The sequence below is a fragment of the Leuciscus leuciscus genome (genome assembly GCF_965113295.1).
Source record: "Leuciscus leuciscus genome assembly, chromosome: 4".
Taxonomy (NCBI): domain Eukaryota; kingdom Metazoa; phylum Chordata; class Actinopteri; order Cypriniformes; family Leuciscidae; genus Leuciscus; species Leuciscus leuciscus.
The window spans coordinates 3,331,957-3,355,450 of NC_138728.1; the positions used below are offsets into that span (position 1 = coordinate 3,331,957).

Consider the following 23,494-nt stretch of genomic DNA (forward strand, 5'->3'; position numbering starts at 1 on the left):
AATAACGCATTCGATTCAGTTCATTGCATAGCCTACTGATAGAGGACATGGCAGAGTTGGATCACTTAGTCAAGCTATATTTTAGATTTTCTTTCAGTAACAAAGAAATACTATCAACTTTAGCTAATTATGACAGAATAATAATTAGCATACGAACTTTAAAGAGACTTTGCAAGCGGCTAGGTCTTTTTAGAAGAAAAAATCTGTCCAATTTGTGCGATGTACTCGCTTTTGTCCAACATGAAATGACAACCAGTGGACAAATGCAAGGTTATCGCTGGCTTCACCTACGCGCGATTCATCGAGGTTTCCCAGGATACCATAAGACGCATTACTAAACTTTATTAAACTTGTTGATCTTCATGGTGTGGAATTTCGACGAAGGAGACGCTTGAGAAGACGCCAGTACACTTGCGCTGGCCCAATGCCATGCAAATGGCCAAATGCACTCTGGCATATGGACAGCTATGACAAATTAAGTGCTTTAGTCAAAAAAAATTAAAAAAAATAATTTATTTTATAAAGTTGCATATTATGCCATGAGTTTTTGATTATACATTTATAGTTTTTAATGATTATTTTGCTTCGTGCATTAAACATTTTGAATCTAATTGGCTATAATGACTTTTTGGTTGAAATTATAGCTCATCTGATTGAAAAAATAAACAATAAATCCCTTTTAAGTCTTCACTCAACAAAAACACACATTTTAGCCTACATAAATAACCAATAGATTGCTTTTTAGCGGCATCACCCATTTCCGTATACATCAGCAAAGACAATCTGTGTATTCATAATGGTCAGGAAAACTAAATTGTTTTTGGTGCCTGAAACCTTGACTAACCTTCTAAATGGACTTCAGTGGGGAAAATAAGATGCTTTAAAGTGTAAATATGTCCTCTTAACCCTCATTACGCTAATAGTTCCTGCTTTCATACTGCTGAAGGAGTGATCATGGCCTCCCTTGTGGGGTGTTTAATATTCAGCACTCCTTCCGCTTTAGCAATCGTGTGTGTGTGTGTGTATCTGAGAATGTTTATTTCATGTCATCTCGCTCTCACAATGCGAGCGCGCTGTCTTTTGTTTGTCCTTGAACGACTGCAACAGTCTTTTAGCTCTTCTTTCTCTACTCCTAATGGCTGTAATTCAGATATGCACAATTAGGCTCAGAGCCGTGGCCTAGCGCTTGGCATGAGTCGTGTTTTTCTGCAAGCTTTATCGCTATTATTCATCAACTGTACACAAAAGTGTGAGCAAACCAAAATCGTACCTTTGGCATTCACTATTACAACTCGCAATCAATCACACTTAGGATCCGCCGTAATTAAAATAAGGCCTCAAACTCCGAAAGTCACGGTTAAACGTCCCAAGTTTTCCTACTGGAATTTACAACTCTTACTGGGTGGTGTTCAAATCGTAAATTCAGTCTTTTGACACCAAGAGTACATGAATCCACACAAATTGGTGGTTGTTTATAGTGTCTGTTCTTTGAAACATCCACTGGGGACCTTCTGTGTTTCATATTCTTGCTCCTACATTTGAAAAGCAACTTTCATCATCACTTTTCTTATTAGATTATTTATAGTTGCACCAAAAAGTATTTGGACACACTTGATAAATGTCACAATGTAACAAAGTATCAAACCAAGTTACAGACTGATGTAATGTTGCAAAGTGTGCTATTTTTCTTTCAGATAAATGTTATTAATGTTTGAGTTTGGTGTGTGTGTGTGTGTCTCTCTCTCTCTCTCTCTCTCTCTCTCTCTCTCTCTCTCTCTCTCTCTCTCTCTCTCTCTCTCTCTCTCTCTCTCTCTCTCTCTCTATATATATATATATATATATATATATATATATATATATATATATATATATATATATATATATAATACCCCAAACTTAAACATTAATAACTTTTATTTTAAAGAAAAATAGCACACTTTGCAACATTAGAAATTTGTAACTAAACTAAAAATGTGTAAAATATATTTAAATAGAAAAGTTATTTAATTATATTATTTACTTTTTTAAATTTTTTTTATTTATTAAACCATTAAATCCAAATGTATGCATAGCATTATATACAGTGTGTATACACACACACACACACACACACACACACACACACACACACACACACACACACACACACTCTATATTTACAAACCTTTATTTTAGATGTGATTAATCTATTTGACAGCACTAAAAGTTTTTAAAATATATTAAAATAGAAAAGTTAAATAATTTAATTAAATTTACTAATTTATTATTTTATTATTTATTAAACCATTAAATCAAAATGTATAACATAGCATTATATACAGTGTGTGTGTGTATATGTATATATATATATATATATATATATATATATATATATATATATAATATACCCCAAACTTAAACATTAATAACATTTATTTTAAAGAAAAATAGCACACTTTGCAACATTATAAATTTGTAATTAAACAAAAAAAGTGTAAAATATATTCAAATAGAAAAGTTATTTAATTATATTATTTACAATTTTTTCTTTTTTTTTATTAAACCGTTAAATCAAAATGTATAACATAGCATTATATACAGTGTACGTACACACACACACACACACACACACACACACACACACACACACACACACACACACACACACACACCTTCTATATTTACAAACTTTTATTTTAGATGCGATTAATCTATTTGACAGCACAACGTTTTTAAAGTTAAATTATTTAATTAAATTATTTACTAATTTGTTATTTTATTATTTATTAAACCATTAAATCAAAATGTATAACATAGCATTATATACAGTGTGTGTGTGTGTGTATATATATGTCATATTGCATATATCATATTACATTCATTTATGTAAGACAAAAGATATATATATATTTGTATTGAAGTACGTTATATTGTGTAATGACATTTTAAGTGTGTCTTAAGTGTCCAAATACTTATTTTATGGCCGCCGTACACCAGATTTGAAAGGTATATAAGATATTCCTCTAATGTTATTAGAGTTGTAAGTCATGTTTTGTTCCCAGCATCCCCTGCGGTGCTCATCCATGGGTGTATATGTGTTGTTTCCATCGAGGGCTTTCACCTCACCCACACGAGTATAGCTCGCCTCGCCACTTCGGTGCGACTGGCTCGTCGTTTGCGAGCCGCTGTCGTGTTTCCAGCTCGGGATGCTGTCACATTCCTGAAGGGCGGTGGGGTTTATTCTGGAAAACCATCCGCTGTGGCTTTTCAAAAGTGGATTTGTCAGCACTGCTGTGTCATAGAAACATGTTCATTGTTGTGGTGGCGAGGACGAGGGAGCCCTCGCTTTGGATCCGCGCCCTTTCATCCCGTTATTTACGTGGATTTTTCCGTCCTCTAGTAGTTACCCGAGAGTGTGTTTGTGAATCCATCGCACTCGCTCAACCTGCTCGCAACTCTTTTTAAAATGCGTCTAGACTTGTTTATACATCTTAGCGTGAGTTATTGTGTGTACGTGTCCCACAGGCTTTCCTAGCTTGAGGAATCTCACTGAAAGGAGAGACGTGCTCGACGTCTATATATAAATCCTGTGTGTGAAATTAGAAAAGCACTGTGTGTTTGGCACACAAATAAATGCCAGGCAGAGTTGTGTTTGTAAAGTAATAAAACATTTGGAAATATTTTTTTATTTGCAAATCTCATTTTATTTATTTGGGAATTTTATACATTTTTGTGAAACTCTTTACATTTATTTGTGGATCTTAATCTTTTCATTTGTGAATTTTATACATTTTTGTGAAACTTTACGTTTATTTGTGGATCTTAATCTTTTTGTATTTGTTAATTTTATACATTTTTGTGAAACTCTTTACATTTATTTGTGGATCTTAATCTTTTTGTATTTGTGAATTTTATACATTTTTGTGAAACTCTTTACATTTATTTGTGGATCTTAATCTTTATATTTGTTAATTTTATACATTTTTGTGAAACTCTTTACATTTATTTGTGGATCTTAATCTTTTTATTTGTGAATTTTATACATTTTTGTGAAACTTTACGTTTATTTGTGGATCTTAATCTTTTTGTATTTGTGAATTTTATACATTTTTGTGAAACTCTTTACATTTATTTGTGGATCTTAATCTTTATATTTGTTAATTTTATACATTTTTGTGAAACTCTTTACATTTATTTGTGGATCTTAATCTTTTTATTTGTGAATTTTATACATTTTTGTGAAACTTTACGTTTATTTGTGGATCTTAATCTTTTTGTATTTGTGAATTTTATACATTTTTGTGAAACTCTTTACATTTATTTGTGGATCTTAATCTTTATATTTGTTAATTTTATACATTTTTGTGAAACTCTTTACATTTATTTGTGGATCTTAATCTTTTTATTTGTGAATTTTATACATTTTTGTGAAACTTTACGTTTATTTGTGGATCTTAATCTTTTTGTATTTGTGAATTTTATACATTTTTGTGAAACTCTTTACATTTATTTGTGGATCTTAATCTTTATATTTGTTAATTTTATACTTTTTTGTGAAACTCTACATTTATTTGTGGATCTTAATCTTTGTATTTGTGAATTTTATACATTTTTGTGAAACTCTTTACATTTATTTGTGGATCTTAATCTATTTATTTGTGAATTTTATCAATTTTTGTGAAACTCTTTACATTTATTTGTTGATCTTAATCTATTTATTAGGAATAATGCATCAATTCTAACCCCATATGAGGATGTCAACAGTTCTAGGTCTCATGAACGATGGCTTGTCTTGGTGATGATCCTCCAGACAGCTGGTCCGCTTCAGATGTTCAGCTTCGTCTTACTTCTCTCATTGCACATCTTGCATCAGCTGTTGCTTGATTGTTCTTTATTTACATAATTTTTCAGAGGGTAAATAGGAATAAAGCTGCGTATAATTGTTTGCAAAGCCGGTGGATGTTGGTGACGCAGCTCTTTGGACCGGCGCCCCCTGCTGCTGCTTTTGTGCCGCTTGTATTTGTGCAGCTTCTGTTTGTCCTCTGGTCTCTTGCATTTACAAATCCAGGGGGACTCTTGTAGTTTTGGCTCTGTGCAAGTGCACATGCATATGGACTAGTGGTAGGAGGATATATCGGTCAGACCCGTTTTTGTCGATTTTGAAATTAGAGATCAGATTAGAAGACTCATGGTTTATCTAGCTTTTTTTTTTTAGCTTTTATGTTGTGGCTGACTCTTTGAAACTCTCAGAAAAGTTGTCTCTTCAAATTCAAACAGATTACGATTCTCCCGCGATTGAAAAGTCAACTAAACAAAATATCATGAAATTTACTAAAGGTTCTGACAAAATGTTAATGAATCTGAACAAATTATATAATAAAACACTTTGAATTAATGATTCAATGACTCACTCATAAAGACTTCACTTGTTTCATTACTTGATGAATCAGCATTTTTGAGTGAACCTCTATAACACATTTTTAATAGTCACTTGCCGCCACCTACTGGTGTAACGATGTAATTGATACAATCGTTATTTAAAGCGCCAAGTTAGTTTCAAAAGGTGATTTATATCCAAACTATAAACGTTTATCCCAGTCCTTCTGTGATAATTAGAATTATTGTAACGCATAAATAATGATATTGTATTGAGAAACTATTTCATACCTATTCATGACAACTGCTTTCTCTGCCAACACAGATCTGAATATTCGCTGTGATTTTTGTCAAAGGTTTAATTGACACACAGGCGAATTGTTGTCATTTTAAAAAGAGAGATTGAGTGTTTGAATGAGATCGTGATCTTATAATGATTAATCGTACAGCTCAAAGTCATTCACAATCACGTGTTTTTGTATATCTCCCTTTTTTGTAGCATCACACTCCCAAACTTTTCACTTTTCACTCCCAAAATCGGTCAACAGCTTTGTCAGTGTTTTGTTAATTTGGCTGGAAATTCTGGTGGTTGTTAATGAGGTTTGACTGATGGCCATATGTGTTCTAGGGCATCCTGGGTATTTGCTATGGAGTTTTGACTGGTTGTTTTTGGGTGGATAATACTAATAATGAGTTATTTTTCTCAGAAAAGAAAACTAATAAGGGTTGTTCATTCAGCATATTTGCATTCACCAATAAGCAATGCATATGCCATCGTTCTAGAAATTGGTGTCATTAGCGGCCATTAAAAGCCATGTTTCAGTCGAACACTAGCACTAGTGCACAGAACATGAATCTGATTCATACAAGTCATCAGAGAGTGAGTCTGCTCTGGCAGGGCTGAATGTGAGAACATTTGTCTCCATGTCTTATTCATGGAGGAACAGGCGGACTCGTCCCCTCTTGAGCTGAACGCCAGACACTCAGTCCATGACTTCAGTCCAACGCTAACATGTGCATTCAGTTTCATGTTTGCGATACTGTGCGAAACGACCCTGCCTGCGCCATGTTCATTCCTGCACAAGTTGGCAACCTTTCAGTCTCTCTCTTGACTCCAACACGGAAGTGACTTAAACTGCAGTTCATCGACTGGCCACTAGAGACAGGCTGCAAAAGAGAGTCAATCCCATAGACCCCCATGTTTATATGCCCAACTTTACAGCAGAAAAAATATTGTACAATACCCTTCATGACAACTGTGAGGGGGGTGCATTTTTTATAATCACCCGTTTAAATTATATTAAGCCTTAAAGTTCTGCATAATTTAAGGGCGTGGCCACTTGAGTGACAGGTGGATTGCCGCTGCTGTCACTACTAGCCGTTTGTCTGCTGTCTATTAGCGTCACGTCACCTCAGCTAATTCGCCTCATTAACCCTCACAAAATTGCCCATTTTCGTTTATCCGGGAGTGACGCGCTGCCAAGATGGCGACGGCTGGCTCCTCCCACTTTGGCTTCAAAAATGCTCTTCAGAAACCTATGTTGTGATAGCCTACAGTCAAACCAAAAATTGTTCAGACACCATATAATGTTTGATATTTTTTACTAGTGGGTGCAGGACACTATAGTTAATTTATGCAAGTTAGGATAGCAAGGTGTCTGAATACATTTTGGTTTGACTGTATGTTCCTGCACCATGTTGTCTTGATGCATTGCTGATGGAGCGTCTCAATACTGAAGCTCGATCACGCAACAGGTGTGTTTCCATCCATCCTGCTGTCTGGTAACACGACGTATCGCAGATAGGATTAATCAAGCGATGCTAATGCCCGGATACGGCAGTGATGGAGGGAGAACGCTTTGGGGAACGAGAGCGCTGTATGTTTGAGGACGGGGGAAATGGGAATTTTTCTCTTTGCTAAACGCTGGTCTGCATCTGCACGTCGTTTATCACCTGTGCGGGATGATGGGAGGGAGTTTGTGGAGGGAGTGGACGCTTGCGATCTCTGTCTTACATAACAGCCTGGAAGAGGGATGAAGACATTATTCTCTTAATCTGAAGGGGCGGCTGGAACATCTCTCTTCTTGTAGCAGACGGCTAAAGCAAATGCTTAAAGCTGATATATATAGTGGAAATGGTCATGCATCGTCACTGTAAAGCATCTGGGCTGGCTGGTAACTGAGAGGTTGTAGGTTCAGATTTGTATGCAAAACTACATATTTTAAACTACTGTAGTGTCTTAATGGCTAGCCAGTCTTAAGGATTTGAGGATGCCTTTTACAGCTAATCTATTTTGTCTTGTCCACCAATCTTCAATCAGATAGTCTTCTTAAGATGTATTTGTGTTTACAAATGTTCTTAAAAAGCATATATATATATTTTTTTCCTATTTATCTTTTTCTTTTCTTTTTTACTAGGGCTGCACAATTTTAGGAAAAAATGTCAGTCGGATCACAAGTGGACAATGCTAAATGCATGTATAAACGGGGTCTTACATATTTTAAACTAGTGTCTTAATGGCTAAGGATTTAAGGATGCCTTTTTTTGACTATTTAATTATTTGTATTTTTTTTACTAGGCCAGCACAATTTGTGGAAAAATGCATTTAGAAGCGTTTTGTCAATCCGTTCACAAACCTTTTGAGCTTGTTCACTTCTGACCACTTCCAGAAGTAGTCAAAAACGCATTTGACCGGATTGCTTTCGTAGTGTAGACACTCGTGGTCGAATGCGTTCGAGCAGCCACAAAAACCATCTACTCTCCGCCTACTGACCAATTGCGAGAACATTATAGGAAGAGCTCGAGCCAGACGGGATTTAATCTTTGTCGGCTGAAGACCTGAGTTTGGTTTGAATATGAAAAAGTACCAAAATATCTGAAAAAGCCTTTACATTTACCGGCCCATAGACCCTCCTCTTGAAGCAATCAGGACAGAAGTGGATGAAAGTGGACAAAAGAGACGGATTAAAACACCTGGGGCCTCATTTATAAAACTTTACGTAGTATTTGCGTCAGAAGTGCCGTACGGATGAAACATAGGACGTGCGTACGCACAGAAATATTCGGATTTATAAAACCGTGTCACGGTTTCATGTCACGCCCATAGTTGCCCATAAATAGTCTGTGAAACGCCCACAAGTTAATATTCATCGATTGCAAAATCATGGCAAACACAGAGAGGAAAACCAAGAAACGTAACTTCACTCAATGTGAAGTAGAAATTATCATTGGCGAGGTAGAAAAGAGGAGTAAAATGTTGTTTGGAGGGCACAGTGTGGGCATTACTAATGCCAAAAAGGCACTTGAGTGGCAAAAGGTTGCAGATGCCGTTAATGCTGCAGCCTCACAACCTCGGACTGTGGCCGAAATAAAAAAGAAATGGTCGGACATCAAAGTCGATGCAAAAAGCGTCTAGCGCTCCATCGCCAGAGTGTGTCTGCCACGGGTGGGGGAAAGGGGACACCGGAGCTGACCCCTCTTGATGAGAGACTGGCGGCAATTATTGGGGAATCCCTATTAAGTGGTGACTGAGGCGGAGGGGGACACTGATGCGCCAGATGCACACACTTTCACGTGTTTCTTCCATCTGTCGACGGTGTCGCCATTTCTCATTTCACCCGTTTTTGTTCGTACGCCTGGGTCAGAGTTTGCGTGAAGGACCGCACATTTTCCCGTCAAGTTTGCTTTTATAAATGCCAATTATTGCGTAGAGAGTGGCGTACGCCGCCTTTTGTGCGTACGCAACGTTTATAAATGAGGCCCCAGGTTTAAACGGGAATGTGTTTACCTCGTCTACTTGTGATCCAATCGACCAAAACGCATCTCAGGTGTAAACCGGGCCTAAAAAGTCCACAGATTATTGAGTAAACTCGCTCGTTCACTTGTCTAATCGAATAGCCTGTTCCTAGTCAGCCATCTTTACTCATTCCCAGTTGTTTCCCATCCTTGAATTAGCCATGTAAACCTGTGTTACCCCCTGTAATTAGAGAAATGTGAGTGTCTTTGTCAGTTGAATGACTAATTAGTGATTCACCAGTAACTTGTTTGTGCGTTCGTTTAACCGTCGCCCAGATTTCATGCTCTAAATGTTTGTTTTCCTCTCTGCGCCTGTGCGCTGAAGAACAAGCTGTTTTTAACAATCAAGCCAAGTTTGTCATCCCAGAGCCGTGGGTCGATCCACACCCACATTTACACACTCTTAACTAGTCAACACATGTGCATTTCCTTTGTAAACAACACAGCGAAGAACGACACCGGGGCATGTTTACGAATTCGTTTCTTCTTCCGCTTCCCGGCCAGCTGCTGCTCTTTATTTTTTGAGCCATTCTGCTTTTTATTGACTTTATAACGAATGGAGGAAGGAATTGGGACGTTCTCTGCATGTCTGTTTCTTGCATTAAAACTCTGATCCACTCTGAATGCTCATTTAAGTGACATTAAGATGAAATCATCTGATAAATTGTATAAACAGATCCATATTAGACATATTTATGTAACGTAATCATTTTAGCTTTCCACGGGGATGGTCATCAGAGATGATTATACTCTAATCATAATCTGATAATAATGATTCTCAGTGTTATGATTAAGCCACTTTATCAGCGTAATAACAGAGCGTCTGTTACTGCGAGCCCACAGACGGCTCCAATTTCCCGTAACTGCTCGGTCAAAACAGTCGGATGAAAGATTGAATCAGTTGGGATTTCTTTCGGCATGTCAGAACCTATGGAAATTACCTTTGTGCCAATAATAATGAACGTAACTTTTCAAGAAACTAATGCAAATATAAATTGAAACTGATAAATAGCTGATAAATACAGATGTAAACTTTGTATCACTAAAATGAAATAGAAAGCTGTGCTTACAGACACTTACATCCACACATGTAAACACAACACTGACGTCTTCACTTATAGGTCAAGAAGCTGTCAATCAAAAAACTCAGTAGCCAATGAGAATACACTGCTGCTAGGTGTATCTTAGGTGTAAACCGGGCCTAAAAGTCCACAGATTATTGGGTAAACTCGCTCATTCACTTGTCTAATCGAATAGCCTGTTACTAGTCAGCCATCTTTACTCATTCTCAGTTGTTTCCCGTCCTTGAATTTAGTCATGTAAACCTTTGTTACTCCTGTAATTAGAGAAATGTGAGTGTCTTTGTCAGTTGAATGAAATTAGTTAGTATAAATTGAAACCGATAAATAGCTGATAAATACAGATATGAACTTTATATCACTAAAATTAAATAGAAAGCTGTGCTTACAGACTCTTAAGTTACATCCACACATGTAAACACAACACTGACGTCTTCACTTATAGGTCAAGAAGTTGTCAATCAAAAACTCAGTAGCCAATGAGAATACACTGCTGCTAGCCCTGCCCCCATGAGAGATATGTGCCAGAATGGAAAACGAATAAACTTCAGAAGCATAAATTATAAAGTCTGGAAGCGCATTTGTAAGTTCAGATCAGCGAAAGAAAGATGTGAAAACAGTTTTTTTTTCCTTCAGTTTCACAGATATTTTATTCAGTTTCAATTTATTTTTGCATTAGTTTCTTAAAGTTACGTTCATTTTTAATGTCACAAAGCTAATTCCATAAAAACCAAGGGGAATGAGAATGGATCTGAAGGAGAATGAGGACGATTACACATGGCATTATGGTTATTGATATTTGTTTCGTTCTTTTTGTAGCTTAAGCGGAGAGCTAGCGCTGTCGTTCCTCGAGGTTTTTCCAGGAATCTGCCCACGTTCAACGAGACGTGCAATTTGCAGATCCGCAAACAATGGAGCAAATGAATTAAATCATTCACCGGTTGTGTTTCTGGGCTCTGAGCAGATATTAACCTCTTCGCCCAACGCTGACCTCCCTCTGTGCCTGAGCGCTGTTGTGTCACCGCCTCAGGAATGAAACGCACCCCGCTCCTGAATGCACACATTTATCCACTTACACGTTCATTAATCTGCTGAAAACTGTGTTATGAAACCTTGAAAGAGAGAAACTGTGTGCGCAGAGCGTTGCAACGCTGCTAGTTTGTTTCCCAAAAACATGGTGTCGAAACTAGTGATAGATGTCGTTGCTGCAGTTTGGGACCGTTTTCTAAGGGAATGCACAAGATTTGGTAACAGTTTATTTTACAGTGTCCTTGTTACATATGTAACATGTACTTGCCATAGTAATAACAGTAAATTATGCATAATTACATGCAACTAACCCTCAACCAAACCCTAACCCTACTCTAACCCTACAGTAAGTACATGTAGTTAATTAATATTACTCCGTAGTTAAATATATAATTACACTGTAACAATGACACCTTAAAATAAAGAGTAACCCAAGATTTTGCTGTCTACCTGTGTTATTGTCATTAACTAAATGTAACACTATTAAAAAAACATTTGTTAATTTAAATAAAATAAATATTAACTGAAATAAAGTCAAATATTTAAATCAAATTACATTGTATTTCAGTTAGTTGCCAAATTTTTGTTTAGTTTAAGCCAAAGTATGTACTAAAAATAATTAAAATAAAACTGTAATAAAATAAATAAATAAAACAACAAAAACGATTTAAACCAGCAAAAAAATTAATAAATAATAATAATAAAAAATAAAATAAAATAAAATAAAAGTTGAAGTTAAAGTAAAATGAATATGAGAATGGAAAACATAAATATAAAAACTAATTCAAAATATTAATAAATACAGTAATACCAAATGAATGTTACTAAGTGGTACATAGGCATCTGTCTTCTTGGGGAACATACTAACTGAAATGAAACGCTCTACACAGACAGAAACTGAAATGGCTCTACAATTAGCGTTCCTTTGCTGGAAGATCAAGTTATTCATAATTGATTCCAATAGAGTTTGATCAAAGATCCTGCTTTATTAAACTTGTTTGTCTTCCTCTAACTGCTCAGGGCTGCTTGAATTACAGCCTAAAGCAAACAAATGTTCATGTGAATCATCTGAGATGGAGAATTCAGGTTGTGTTGGACAGCAAATGACTCTCAGTTGTTATTTAAAATAAAATAAATGACATTTACTTTCTTAATATATATGTTTCCTGGTCTTACTGCATATGATTAATGTTATTCCGAAGAAGTCTAGCATCAGTGTGAGAGCGGTTTCATTTTGATTGTCGTCTCAACAACACACAGTATGAAGTGATTCAGTATGAGTGTGTGATCGTATGCTCGGGTGTTGAGAGGGTCAGCTCTTTTCTCTGTCCTCCACATCAGAAAAGCATGATGTATGGACTCTGAGATGCTAAAGATAGATTTGCCCTTGCTGACGCCGATTAGCGTGAGGTGAGAAGCATCACAGCCAATCATCATTCATGCCACACTCTTCCTGTAGGAAAGAGGAGAGTCTTCAGACACACCACATGTGACGCAATACCCAAAACTGTACAAACAATTAAGCATGCTGAGATCATCTCTGAACACTCGCTGATACGTCAGTATTCTCACTTTATGCTGCATTTTCTCAAGGACAGTTTCTTTGGTTGCATGTTGTTGGTAAATATTTGTTTAAATGATTAATCGTTTTTTTAAATTGCTATATTAATAATAGTATTGTTAATTATGTTTATACATTTATATTGATTACATAAATAATTATATATTCAAATTATAAGCATTTTATATGAAATTTTTTTTTTTCATTTTACAAAATAAATATATTAAAATATTTTATAAAAAATTTATTATGATATTCTATATAGAATATAACAATACGTTTCTATAATATATTTAAATGTTTTTATATTGATTACATAAATTATATATTAAAATAAGCATTTTATATGAAGAAAAAAAATATTGCATTTTACAAAATAAATATATTAAAATATTTAATAAATGTATTATGTTATTCTATATAAGATATAACAATACATTTCTATAATATATTTAAATGTTTTATATTGATTACATAAATTATTATATATTAAAATTATAAGCATTTTATATGAAGAAAAAATATTGCATTTTACAAAATAAATATATTAAAATATTTGATAAAAAATGTATGTTACTCTATAAAATATAACAATACGTTTCTATAATATATTTAAATGTTTTTATATTGATTACATAAATAATTACGTAAGTATTTTATATGAAGAAAATAAATGATTGCATTTTACAAAATAAATGTATTAAAATATTTTTAAAAACAATTTATTATGTTATTCTATACAAATATAACAATACATTTCTATAATATATTTAAATGTTTTATATTGATTACATAAATTATTATATATTAAAATTATAAGCGTTTTATATGAAGAAAATAAATTATTGCATTTTACAAAATAAATATATTAAAATATTTTATAAAAAATGTATTAATATATGTTATTCTATATAAAATATAACAAAACGTTTCTTAATATATTTAAATGTTTTTATATCGATTACGTAAATTATATATTAAAATAAGCATTTTATATGAAGAAAAAAAAATATAGCATTTTACAAAATAAATATATTAAAATATTTTATAAAAAATGTATTATGTTATTCTATATAAAATATAACAATACGTTTCTATAATATATTTAAATGTTTTTATATTTTTAGTGTATATGTATTTATTAATCTATTATATGTATATGTTTATATATATATTACAGACGTTTTACACACATTATCTTCCTTTTGCATATAAACAAAACTGAATGCCAATTTTTAAGGTGTAGAATTGAAAATAATCCAAGATGTTTGAAATGAACAAAGACATTTGCTTTACTGTTTTCCACCCCCTCTTTCCCCAATGACCTTTTGACCCCTAAAGGCACGAGGGGCTGATAGTGATCAAGGCCTGAAGGCCAAGATGTGTGTGTACCTTTAGTACAATGGGGGAAGTTGTAATGATCTGATTGGTCGGCTTGAATGTCTCACATTTGGGTTGTGGTCACATGGTCAGGGAAAGGATAAAAGAAGATCGTAACTGTTGATTTAATGATTTTGACTTGATTTAACAAAGACATTTTCATCGAAAGACGACAGCAAACAGAAGAGCGTGTAAAAATGAGCACTGTGGCTGTGTCTCTGAAGTGCTGCTTTTCCCAGCATGCATTGCGAGCGCACAGCTCATTTAGCTTGATTGGTTTGGCACATATTTCGACTGTGTCCTGACTCCGAGCAGCTGTTCTCTCCGCAGTCTGCAGGGTGTGATGGGAAATGTGTGTGTCTTCGGGGTCTGGTGTGTTGTCGCTCTGACAGGAGTGTATCTGTTGAGTGATTCTGGTGCAGTGTCTGTCTAAACCAAGGAACTATATGCTAATGTACAGTACAGGCCAAAAGTTTGGACACATTACTATTTTTAATGTTTTTGAAAGAAGTTTCTTCTGCTCATCAAGCCTGAATTTATTTGATCAAAAATACAGATTTTTTTTAATATTGTGATATATTATTACAATCTAAAATAATTGGTTTTCAATTTATTATACTTTAAATTATCATTTATTTCTGTGATGCAAAGCTGAATTTTCAGGATCATTACTCCAGTCTATCACATGATCCTTTAGAAATCATTCTAATATGATGATTCATTATCAAAATTTTTTTTTTTAAAAGCTAATGTTTTAAAAATAGAAATCTTTTGTAACAACAATATACACTACTGGTCAGTAATTTGGGGTCAGTAATTTTTTTAAATAAATCAATACTTTTATTCAGCAAGGATGTGTTAAATTGATAAAAAGTGATAGTAAAGAAGATTTATATTATTAGAAAATATTTTTTTATTTTGAATAAATGCAGTTCTTTTTAACCTTTTATTCATCAAATATATTAGGCAGCAGAACTGTGTCCAACACTCATAATAAATCAGAATATTAGAATGATTTCTAAAGGATCATGTGATAGACTGGATGTAATGATCCTGAAAATTCAGCTTTGCATCACAGAAATAAATGATAATTAAAGTATAATAAATTGAAAACCAATTATTTTAAATTGTAATAATATATCACAATATTACTTTTTTTTTTCTGTATTTTTGATCAAATAAATGCAGGCTTGATGAGCAGAAGAAACTTCTTTCAAAAACATTAAAAATAGTAATGTGTCCAAACTTTTGGCCTGTACTGTATAGAGTTGACCAAGATAAAATGATTCAAACTCCCTAATTGATTCCATTGAACTGATTCAGTGAAGCTGTTGTGAGTGGAAGGGCTGTGCCGTGTGGAAACTGATGAATGCGATTCATAAATCACAGGAGGAGGTTCTTACAAATCATCTGCAGAAGTGCTGAAATCCTTTGCCTAAACCTGCGGAGGAGGATGTTGGCTCGTTTCTAGCAGAATTTACACTGCCGTGACTAAGCAAGTCCCGCTCCAACTGTTTGGCACAGGAAACTACCACACATGAACATTGCTGATGATTTCTTCCTCTTAATGAGTCAGTCGTCGCTTCAACTCCCATTTCTAGCCGGAAGAAATTCAGGAGGAAATAGTTTTGCACGTTAAAGGAACTCGCCGACTTTTTGGGACTTAGCTTATTCGTCGTATCCCCCAGAGTCAGATTAGTCCATACACACCCTTCTCATCTCCGTGCGTGCCGTAACTCTGTCTGACGCACCCACCGCTAGCCTAGCTTAGCACAAACACTGGAGGTAAATGGCTCCAGCTAGCATACGCCCAAGTAGCAGTGCTTCGCCTTCTGAGAATATAGTTCCCAGTATGTATACGGTTAGAAGATGGCTGTGTCTCAAGTGACCTTGTTATTTGTACACACTATGACTATAGAGCCGTTTACCTCCAGTCTTTGTGCTAAGCTAGGCTAGCGGTGGGTGCGTCAGACAGAGTTACGGCACGCACGGAGATGAGAAGGGTGTGTGTGGACTTATCTAACTCTGGGGGAGACGGTGAATAAGCTAAAGTCCCAAAAAGTCGGCGTGTTCCTTTAAAGAAGGACCAGATCTAAAGAAATGAAGAAATGGCATGTTTTTTTTCATTCGACACAAGGGTCGGTCACCCATTCGAGATCACATGACCTGTAATTCTTCTGTTATCGAACACTTTTGCCTCTGAGGTAAATGAATCATGGTTGTGCCTGTAATCAGTGTTTGTACACTGTAAATCCTTCCCTTTGCATGAAGGTTCATCCACATCCATACATGTAAAGAGCAAAGGAAAAAATGCTTTAAATAGTTGTACAGCCTTTTTGACCGTAAATGTTGAATCTGAATGTGTGCAGAGAGTCTGACACTTTTACTGGGATCATATCTGTCTGTGATATCAGCATTTGTCCACCAGAGGGAATCATTCACCTTTTTATTTGACTCCTGAATTGGGAAAAACAAATAACAAAACAGACCATCAAGACAGTAAAAATACCCCTTATTAAATATTTTATTAATCTATCCATCTATCCATCTATCTGTCTGTCTATCCATCTGTCTGTCTGTCTGTCTATCTGTCTATCCGTCTATCCGTCTGTCTGTCTATCTGTCTATCTGTCTGTCTATCTGTCTATCTATCTGTCTATCTGTCTATCCATCTATCGATCGTTCAATCATTCAATCTATCTGTCTGTCTGTCTATCTGTCTATCTGTCTGTCTATCTGTCTATCTGTCTATCTGTCTATCTGTCTATCTGTCTATCCATCTATCCATCTATCCATCGTTCAATCTGTCTGTCTGTCTATCTGTCTGTCTGTCTTTCTGTCTGTCTATCTGTCTATCTATCTGTCTATCTGTCTATCCATCTATCGATCGTTCAATCATTCAATCTATCTGTCTGTCTGTCTATCTGTCTATCCATCTATCCATCGTTCAATCTGTCTGTCTGTCTATCCGTCTGTCTGTCTATCCGTCTGTCTGTCTGTCTGTATTCAAAGTTTGTGAAGACACACTTTTCCTTTTCTAGTTCAAAAATAACATCTTTGATTTCAATTCACTTGATTTCTATGTCCTGAACGTTAAATTCAAAATTATTTTCTGCATCAGACAGCAGATCACTTAAAATAATAATAAGGCCAAAGAAATGGACTTGCATTAAAGACCAGAATACAATAGAGACTTGTAAGTAACCACCTAGCAACTGCATAGCAACAACCAGACAACTACTCAAAACACCCTAGTGTAATGCTATTGGGTTTTGGGGGGGACACACTCGCACTCGCACTCGCACTCGCACGTCCTTCAGATAATGTCAGATGACTGCAGTGAATCCTGCATGTGTAATGAGATCCAGATGAGGGCAGTGTTGAGCTGATGTGATGTTGATGTGTGTGTGTTACCTTCCTCTCAGGACTCCAGCACTAACCACACACTCTCTCTGTGTTTCTCTCTTCCTTTCGCACGTCGACCCCGATCACCTCGTCCTCTGAGCAGGTAAGACTCAATCTCAGTCTGTCACTGAATCCATGTGTCCGAGTGTGGATGATGAATCTGTTGATGTGATGAACAGGCTTACGGGTGTAGACACAGCACACAGATGTGTTCATAAATGCCGTTCAGCAGAGGCTTTAGATCATTAGCATTGTTTTTAAGAGCACATCTGGTTGTTGTGTGTGTGTGTGTGTGTGTGTGTTTGGTCCCTAACACCATGTTTTTATGAGCTCTGCCCGTACGACTGCTCAGGGATTTGTTGACATGTTTGAGTGGGCATTAACAGCTACAACTATTGCTGTATTACATGGGTTTAAATGGGCTTTAGCTGCAGATTTCTACTTATCTGAGATGTAATGGTACACATTTGCATAGAGATGATGGAAAAAAGACCATGTTCTGCACTTTTGGAGCATTTTCATATTTTATTTCCACTCCTAAAGGGAATAATTTAATGATATTTTTTTGCTTGTTAAATTTTTTGAAGAAATAAGTTGACTAAATGGCGACAGGATTTACATTTTTGGGTGATCTATAATATTATTCCAATCTTAATTTTATTTTTTTATTTTTTTGGTGACCATTTTCGATTCTCTCGTTGATCTTCAGAGTTAACTATGCCAGTTTTGCTGCTGTATCTTTAAGATTTCTATATTTAACGTTTGGCTTCCCCACAGTCATTGAAAACCTAGAATTACGATGGCAATTTATAGGCCTGGAAAAGCCATGCAATTGCAATAGTGAATAGACTTTTTTTTTTTTTTTATAGGCAATTTGTTGATTTCTAAAGAGCTTTTGTTGAGTAAAACGTGCTTGCAAGCCGTAGTTATGTTCATTTTGTTTGTTTGTTTGTTCATTTTGAGTCGGTTCTTTTGAGTTGGTTCTTTTCAGTGAATCTGAATGATTCATAAGCGAATCAGTCTGAATCAAAATGGTTGTTAAACTCTTTATCTAGCAATCCCAAATTAATTAAAATAATCACAATGATGAATTCATCACTCAAAAAGTCCATTATTTTCTGTGAATCTGTTTGTTTATTTGACGAATCAGTCTGAATCAAAATGGTTGATAAAAATCCGTGTCCGTCAAGCACAAATGAATCACAATGTTATGGTTCACTGGTCAAAAATTCGGTTATTTTCAATTAATTTAAATGATTCATTCATTAGCGAATCAGTCTGAATCAAAATAGATTTTAATATCCGTATCCGTCAAGCACAAATGAATCACAATGTTATGGTTCACTGGTCAAAAATTCAGTTCTTTTCAATTAATTTAAATGATTCATTCATTAGCGAATCAGTCTGAATCAAAATAGATTTTAATATCCGTGTCCGTCAAGCACAAATGAATCACAATGTTATGGTTCACTGGTCAAAAATTCAGTTATTTTCAATTAATTTAAATGATTCATTCATTAGCGAATCAGTCTGAATCAAAATAGATTTTAATATCCGTATCCGTCAAGCACAAATGAATCACAATGTTATGGTTCACTGGTCAAAAATTCAGTTCTTTTCAATTAATTTAAATGATTCATTCATTAGCGAATCAGTCTGAATCAAAATAGATTTTAATATCCGTGTCCGTCAAGCACAAATGAATCACAATGTTATGGTTCACTGGTCAAAAATTCGGTTATTTTCAATTAATTTAAATGATTCATTCATTAGCGAATCATTCTGAATCAAAATAGATTTTAATATCCGTATCCGTCAAGCACAAATGAATCACAATGTTATGGTTCACTGGTCAAAAGTTCAGTTCTTTTCAATTAATTTAAATGATTCATTCATTAGCGAATCAGTCTGAATCAAAATAGATTTGAATATCCGTATCCGTCAAGCACAAATGAATCAAAATGTTATGGTTCACTGGTCAAACATTTGGTTCTTTTCAAATAATTTAAATGATTCATTCATTAGCGAATCAGTCTGAATCAAAATAGATTTTAATATCCGTATCCGTCAAGCACAAATGAATCACAATGTTATGGTTCACTGGTCAAAAATTCGATTCTTTTCAATTAATTTAAATGATTCATTCATTAGCGAATCAGTCTGAATCAAAATAGATTTTAATATCCGTATCGTCAAGAAACAAATGAATCACAATGTTATGGTTCACTGGTCAAAAATTCGATTCTTTTCAATTAATTTAAATGATTCATTCATTAGCGAATCAGTCTGAATCAAAATGGTTGATAAAAATCTGTGTCTGTCAAGCACAAATGAATCAAAATGTTATGGTTCACTGGTCAAAAATTTGGTTCTTTTCAATTAATTTAAATGATTCATTCATTAGCGAATCAGTCTGAATCAAAATGGTTGATAAAAATCTGTTTCCGTCAAGCACAAATGAATCAAAATGTTATGGTTCACTGGTCAAAAATTCGGTTCTTTTCAATTAATTTAAATGATTCATTCATTAGCGAATCAGTCTGAATCAAAATAGATTTTAATATCCGTATCCGTCAAGCACAAATGAATCAAAATGTTATGGTTCACTGGTCAAAAATTCGGTTCTTTTCAATTAATTTAAATGATTCATTCATTAGCGAATCAGTCTGAATCAAAATAGATTTTAATATCCGTATCCGTCAAGCACAAATGAATAGAAACTTAATGGCTGGAATAAAGTGCCATTGAATCAGAGTGATTCATTCATTAGCGAATCAGTCTGAACCAAAATATTTGTTAAAAATCCTTATCAAGCTCTGAAAAATGAACAGAAACGTTAAAAAGAGCGGGAAACGTCCAGTGTTGTGATTGGCTAACGTCTACTAACGTGAGTGTTTGCTATCGTAATGCCGTTTACTGAGTTTTAAACGTTAGTTTTATCCAAGTAAATGCATTTGCGAATCCAGATGATTACACACAGCTGACAGGAGCACTTGTGTGCATGTGTTTGTGTTTACGTCGTGAACTGAAACCATGAGAGGATCGTGACAGACTCACGTGGAGATGTTTGTTGATGTTCTCAATAGAGATGCACTGACAACTTCTGCAACATGGCAATAGCTGGTAATTTTGTTTGTAAAATAGCAGTTATGTTATTTATTTATGTATTTTTAATAAGCGCTGCTGTGCCGTGTGGAATTACCATAATTACAAGATGACAACTGAGCCGTCCTCGTCCGCAGAGTCAGAAATACTTCAGTTTCTATGGCAACACTTATAATGGCAAAATGGTTTTGTTATGGATCAGCAAAATACACTATATCACTGTGTTGAAGTTGAAGCCACAGCAATTTTGAATGATTTTACTTGAATAAATAATAAATAAATAAATATATGTATAGTTATAATATATTATATTAATTATAATTATTATAATAAAATGTTCTATTATCTGCTTATACTATTGTCTCAACTATTATCTCTCTCTCTCTCTCTCTCTCTCTCTCTTCATCTATAATGAATTATTATATTTATAAAGAATACTATAATAAAATTTGAATTTAGAATCCATATAAATTAGTTTAATTATAAATATTTTTTTGTATTTTATAATATAAAATATTACATTATTCTTATAATTATTATTATTTATTGTTAACAAAATTATTAAATTAATACATTCTAAATATGAAATAATCAACTATTTTCCTTATGAGTTTATTATATATAATAAAAATAATAACATTTAATTAAAAATAGTAAATTTGTATATATAAATCACAAACTATTTTCTGTATGAATTCATATTAATTATATAATAAAATTCAAAAAAATATACATGGATAATTTATTTAAATCAAATATCTTTCTCTACATATCATAATTATAAATATACTATAATTTAGAATCTATTTATAAATTAGTTTAATGGTAAATATTGTTTTAATATTATTATGTAATATCAAATAATATAAAAAATTCAAAAAAAAAAAATTCTAAAAATAAAATTATAACAATTTTAATCAAATCGCTAAAATGAATTATTTCTGATCTTGTTTATTATATATAATTGAAATAATAATAATAGCATTTAATTTAAAATAACATTTATTTATTTAAAATCTATTGTGTATTTAACATTTATGTATTTAAAATGTATTAATATATTAAGATTAATTATGATAATTGTAATAACTTAAATCAGCTATTTATGTATACATTTATTATATATAGACACTAACCTCAACCCCCCCAAAAAATAAATAAAAAATAAAAAAAGAAGTTGGTCTGAATGAGCAGTTCTGGTTTTGGGCCAGTGTTTGTCCCAAATTTTCACTTTCTATTTCAGCCAAAAGTCATTTATTTTAAGTTTCTCAGAAACACAAAGCATCAGCGGCCCAAAAAAAAAAGAGAAAAAAAAGGCCTCACGCCATATGGACTAACAGGGTAAACAACGATAACAAAATAATCAACATCCTTCATCATCTCGCACACGGTTTGTTGGGTTTGATTACACAGGCCTGAGGTCAGTGTGATGCGGATGAACCGCAGATAGGAGGCGCTGTTGTCATCACAGGAACGTCTCTCCAGCGCTCAGAAGTTCAGGGTTAACATCTGAATATTTGCATGTGAGGAATCCAGTGTCTCAGCTGACTGAAAACCAGTGTGAATGTCACATTTCACCATGAAGGCGCGTTTGTTTGGAGAGAACTTACCCATGATTCTGGTTTTCTCTGGCGTTGTGTTGCGTTTGCCTGTGCTGGTTGTGTCATCAATCTGTGACCTAGTTTCAGAGGGTTCAGCTTTAGCTTGCGGGCTCCATACTGAGCCCAGGGCCAGAGCTGTGGGACCAGCAGAACTGGAGCAGGCCAGGTTAGACCCGCGAGCACACACACACACACACACACACACACACACACACACACACACACACACACACACACACACACACACACACACACATGCAAATACACACACTGATTTAAATAACGAAGCACAGCAGAGCTCATGTGACAGAGGCTGGTAAACCCTCAATCTTGTCACTTGTCAATCTAAGATGTTTTGTAAGTCATCCGCCACTGCAGAAAAAGTGTTCATATGCGCACAAGCACAGAATATGAGTCATATTCAGAGTTTGATTATATATTACTGGAGCACTACTTCAGAATTTCTACTTCAAAATGTTGTGTTTGGTTCAATACGGTTTCTTTCTTTGTAATTATTTGTGCAATTTCTGAGTGAACATTGTTTCAAAGTAAATTCCTCACCATATTATTTTCAGTCATTTTTCCATCAATCCACCAAAATTCAGAAAACAAAATATAATTTTGTCTTCATTTGGTTGTGTGAGGTTCAGTTTTACAAGATGATGATGACGACATCTCTAATTTTGTTTCATTTTGGGTGCCGATACGATATGTATTGCGATTTTTGTTATTATTATTATTATTATTATTATTTATTAAATTTTTTCAGAATTGCGATTTCAATTTTTTTAACACTAGACAATCAGGAAAAGTTAAATCACACACTTATTCAGACTCTACATGATGATTTTCAGAAGCATCACACAATACTACAATAAATGATTCAATAACAAATACATTTTTTAACAGTCACTTGTCAATGTAATCGATAAATGCGTTATTTTAAGCACCAAGTTTCTATCAAAAGCTGTCGTAAAGACGTCAGTGTTTGAACTTCTATGATAATTTGAACTATTGCATCACATAATGACACTATGAGGTTGAATGACTGTTTGTGAAGCCGTTTCATGACGACTCTCTCCGGGTCAGTGCCAACACAGATCTGAATGTTGCGATATGATTTTGTCAAAGTTTAATAGACAGACGATATGAAAGATCGCGTGGGAGTTTGAATCGAGATCACA

At 34.3% G+C, this 23,494-nt stretch overlaps 1 protein-coding gene across 14 annotated transcripts in view; it reads left to right on the forward strand.

The window, feature by feature from the left end:
- Positions 1 to 23,494, forward strand: part of plekha5 (pleckstrin homology domain containing, family A member 5) — a 179,738-nt gene that overhangs the window by 55,924 nt on the left and 100,320 nt on the right. The window contains exon 4 of one of the 14 annotated variants that reach the window (XM_082166741.1): positions 17,708 to 18,713. The exons of the other annotated variants lie outside the window; for them this stretch is intronic. Within the exon in view, the coding sequence (XP_082022867.1) occupies positions 17,708 to 17,711 (4 nt within the window). The 3' untranslated portion in view covers positions 17,712 to 18,713. Of the gene's footprint in view, positions 1 to 17,707; positions 18,714 to 23,494 lie in introns of those variants that run through there. 14 annotated transcript variants of the gene reach the window in all.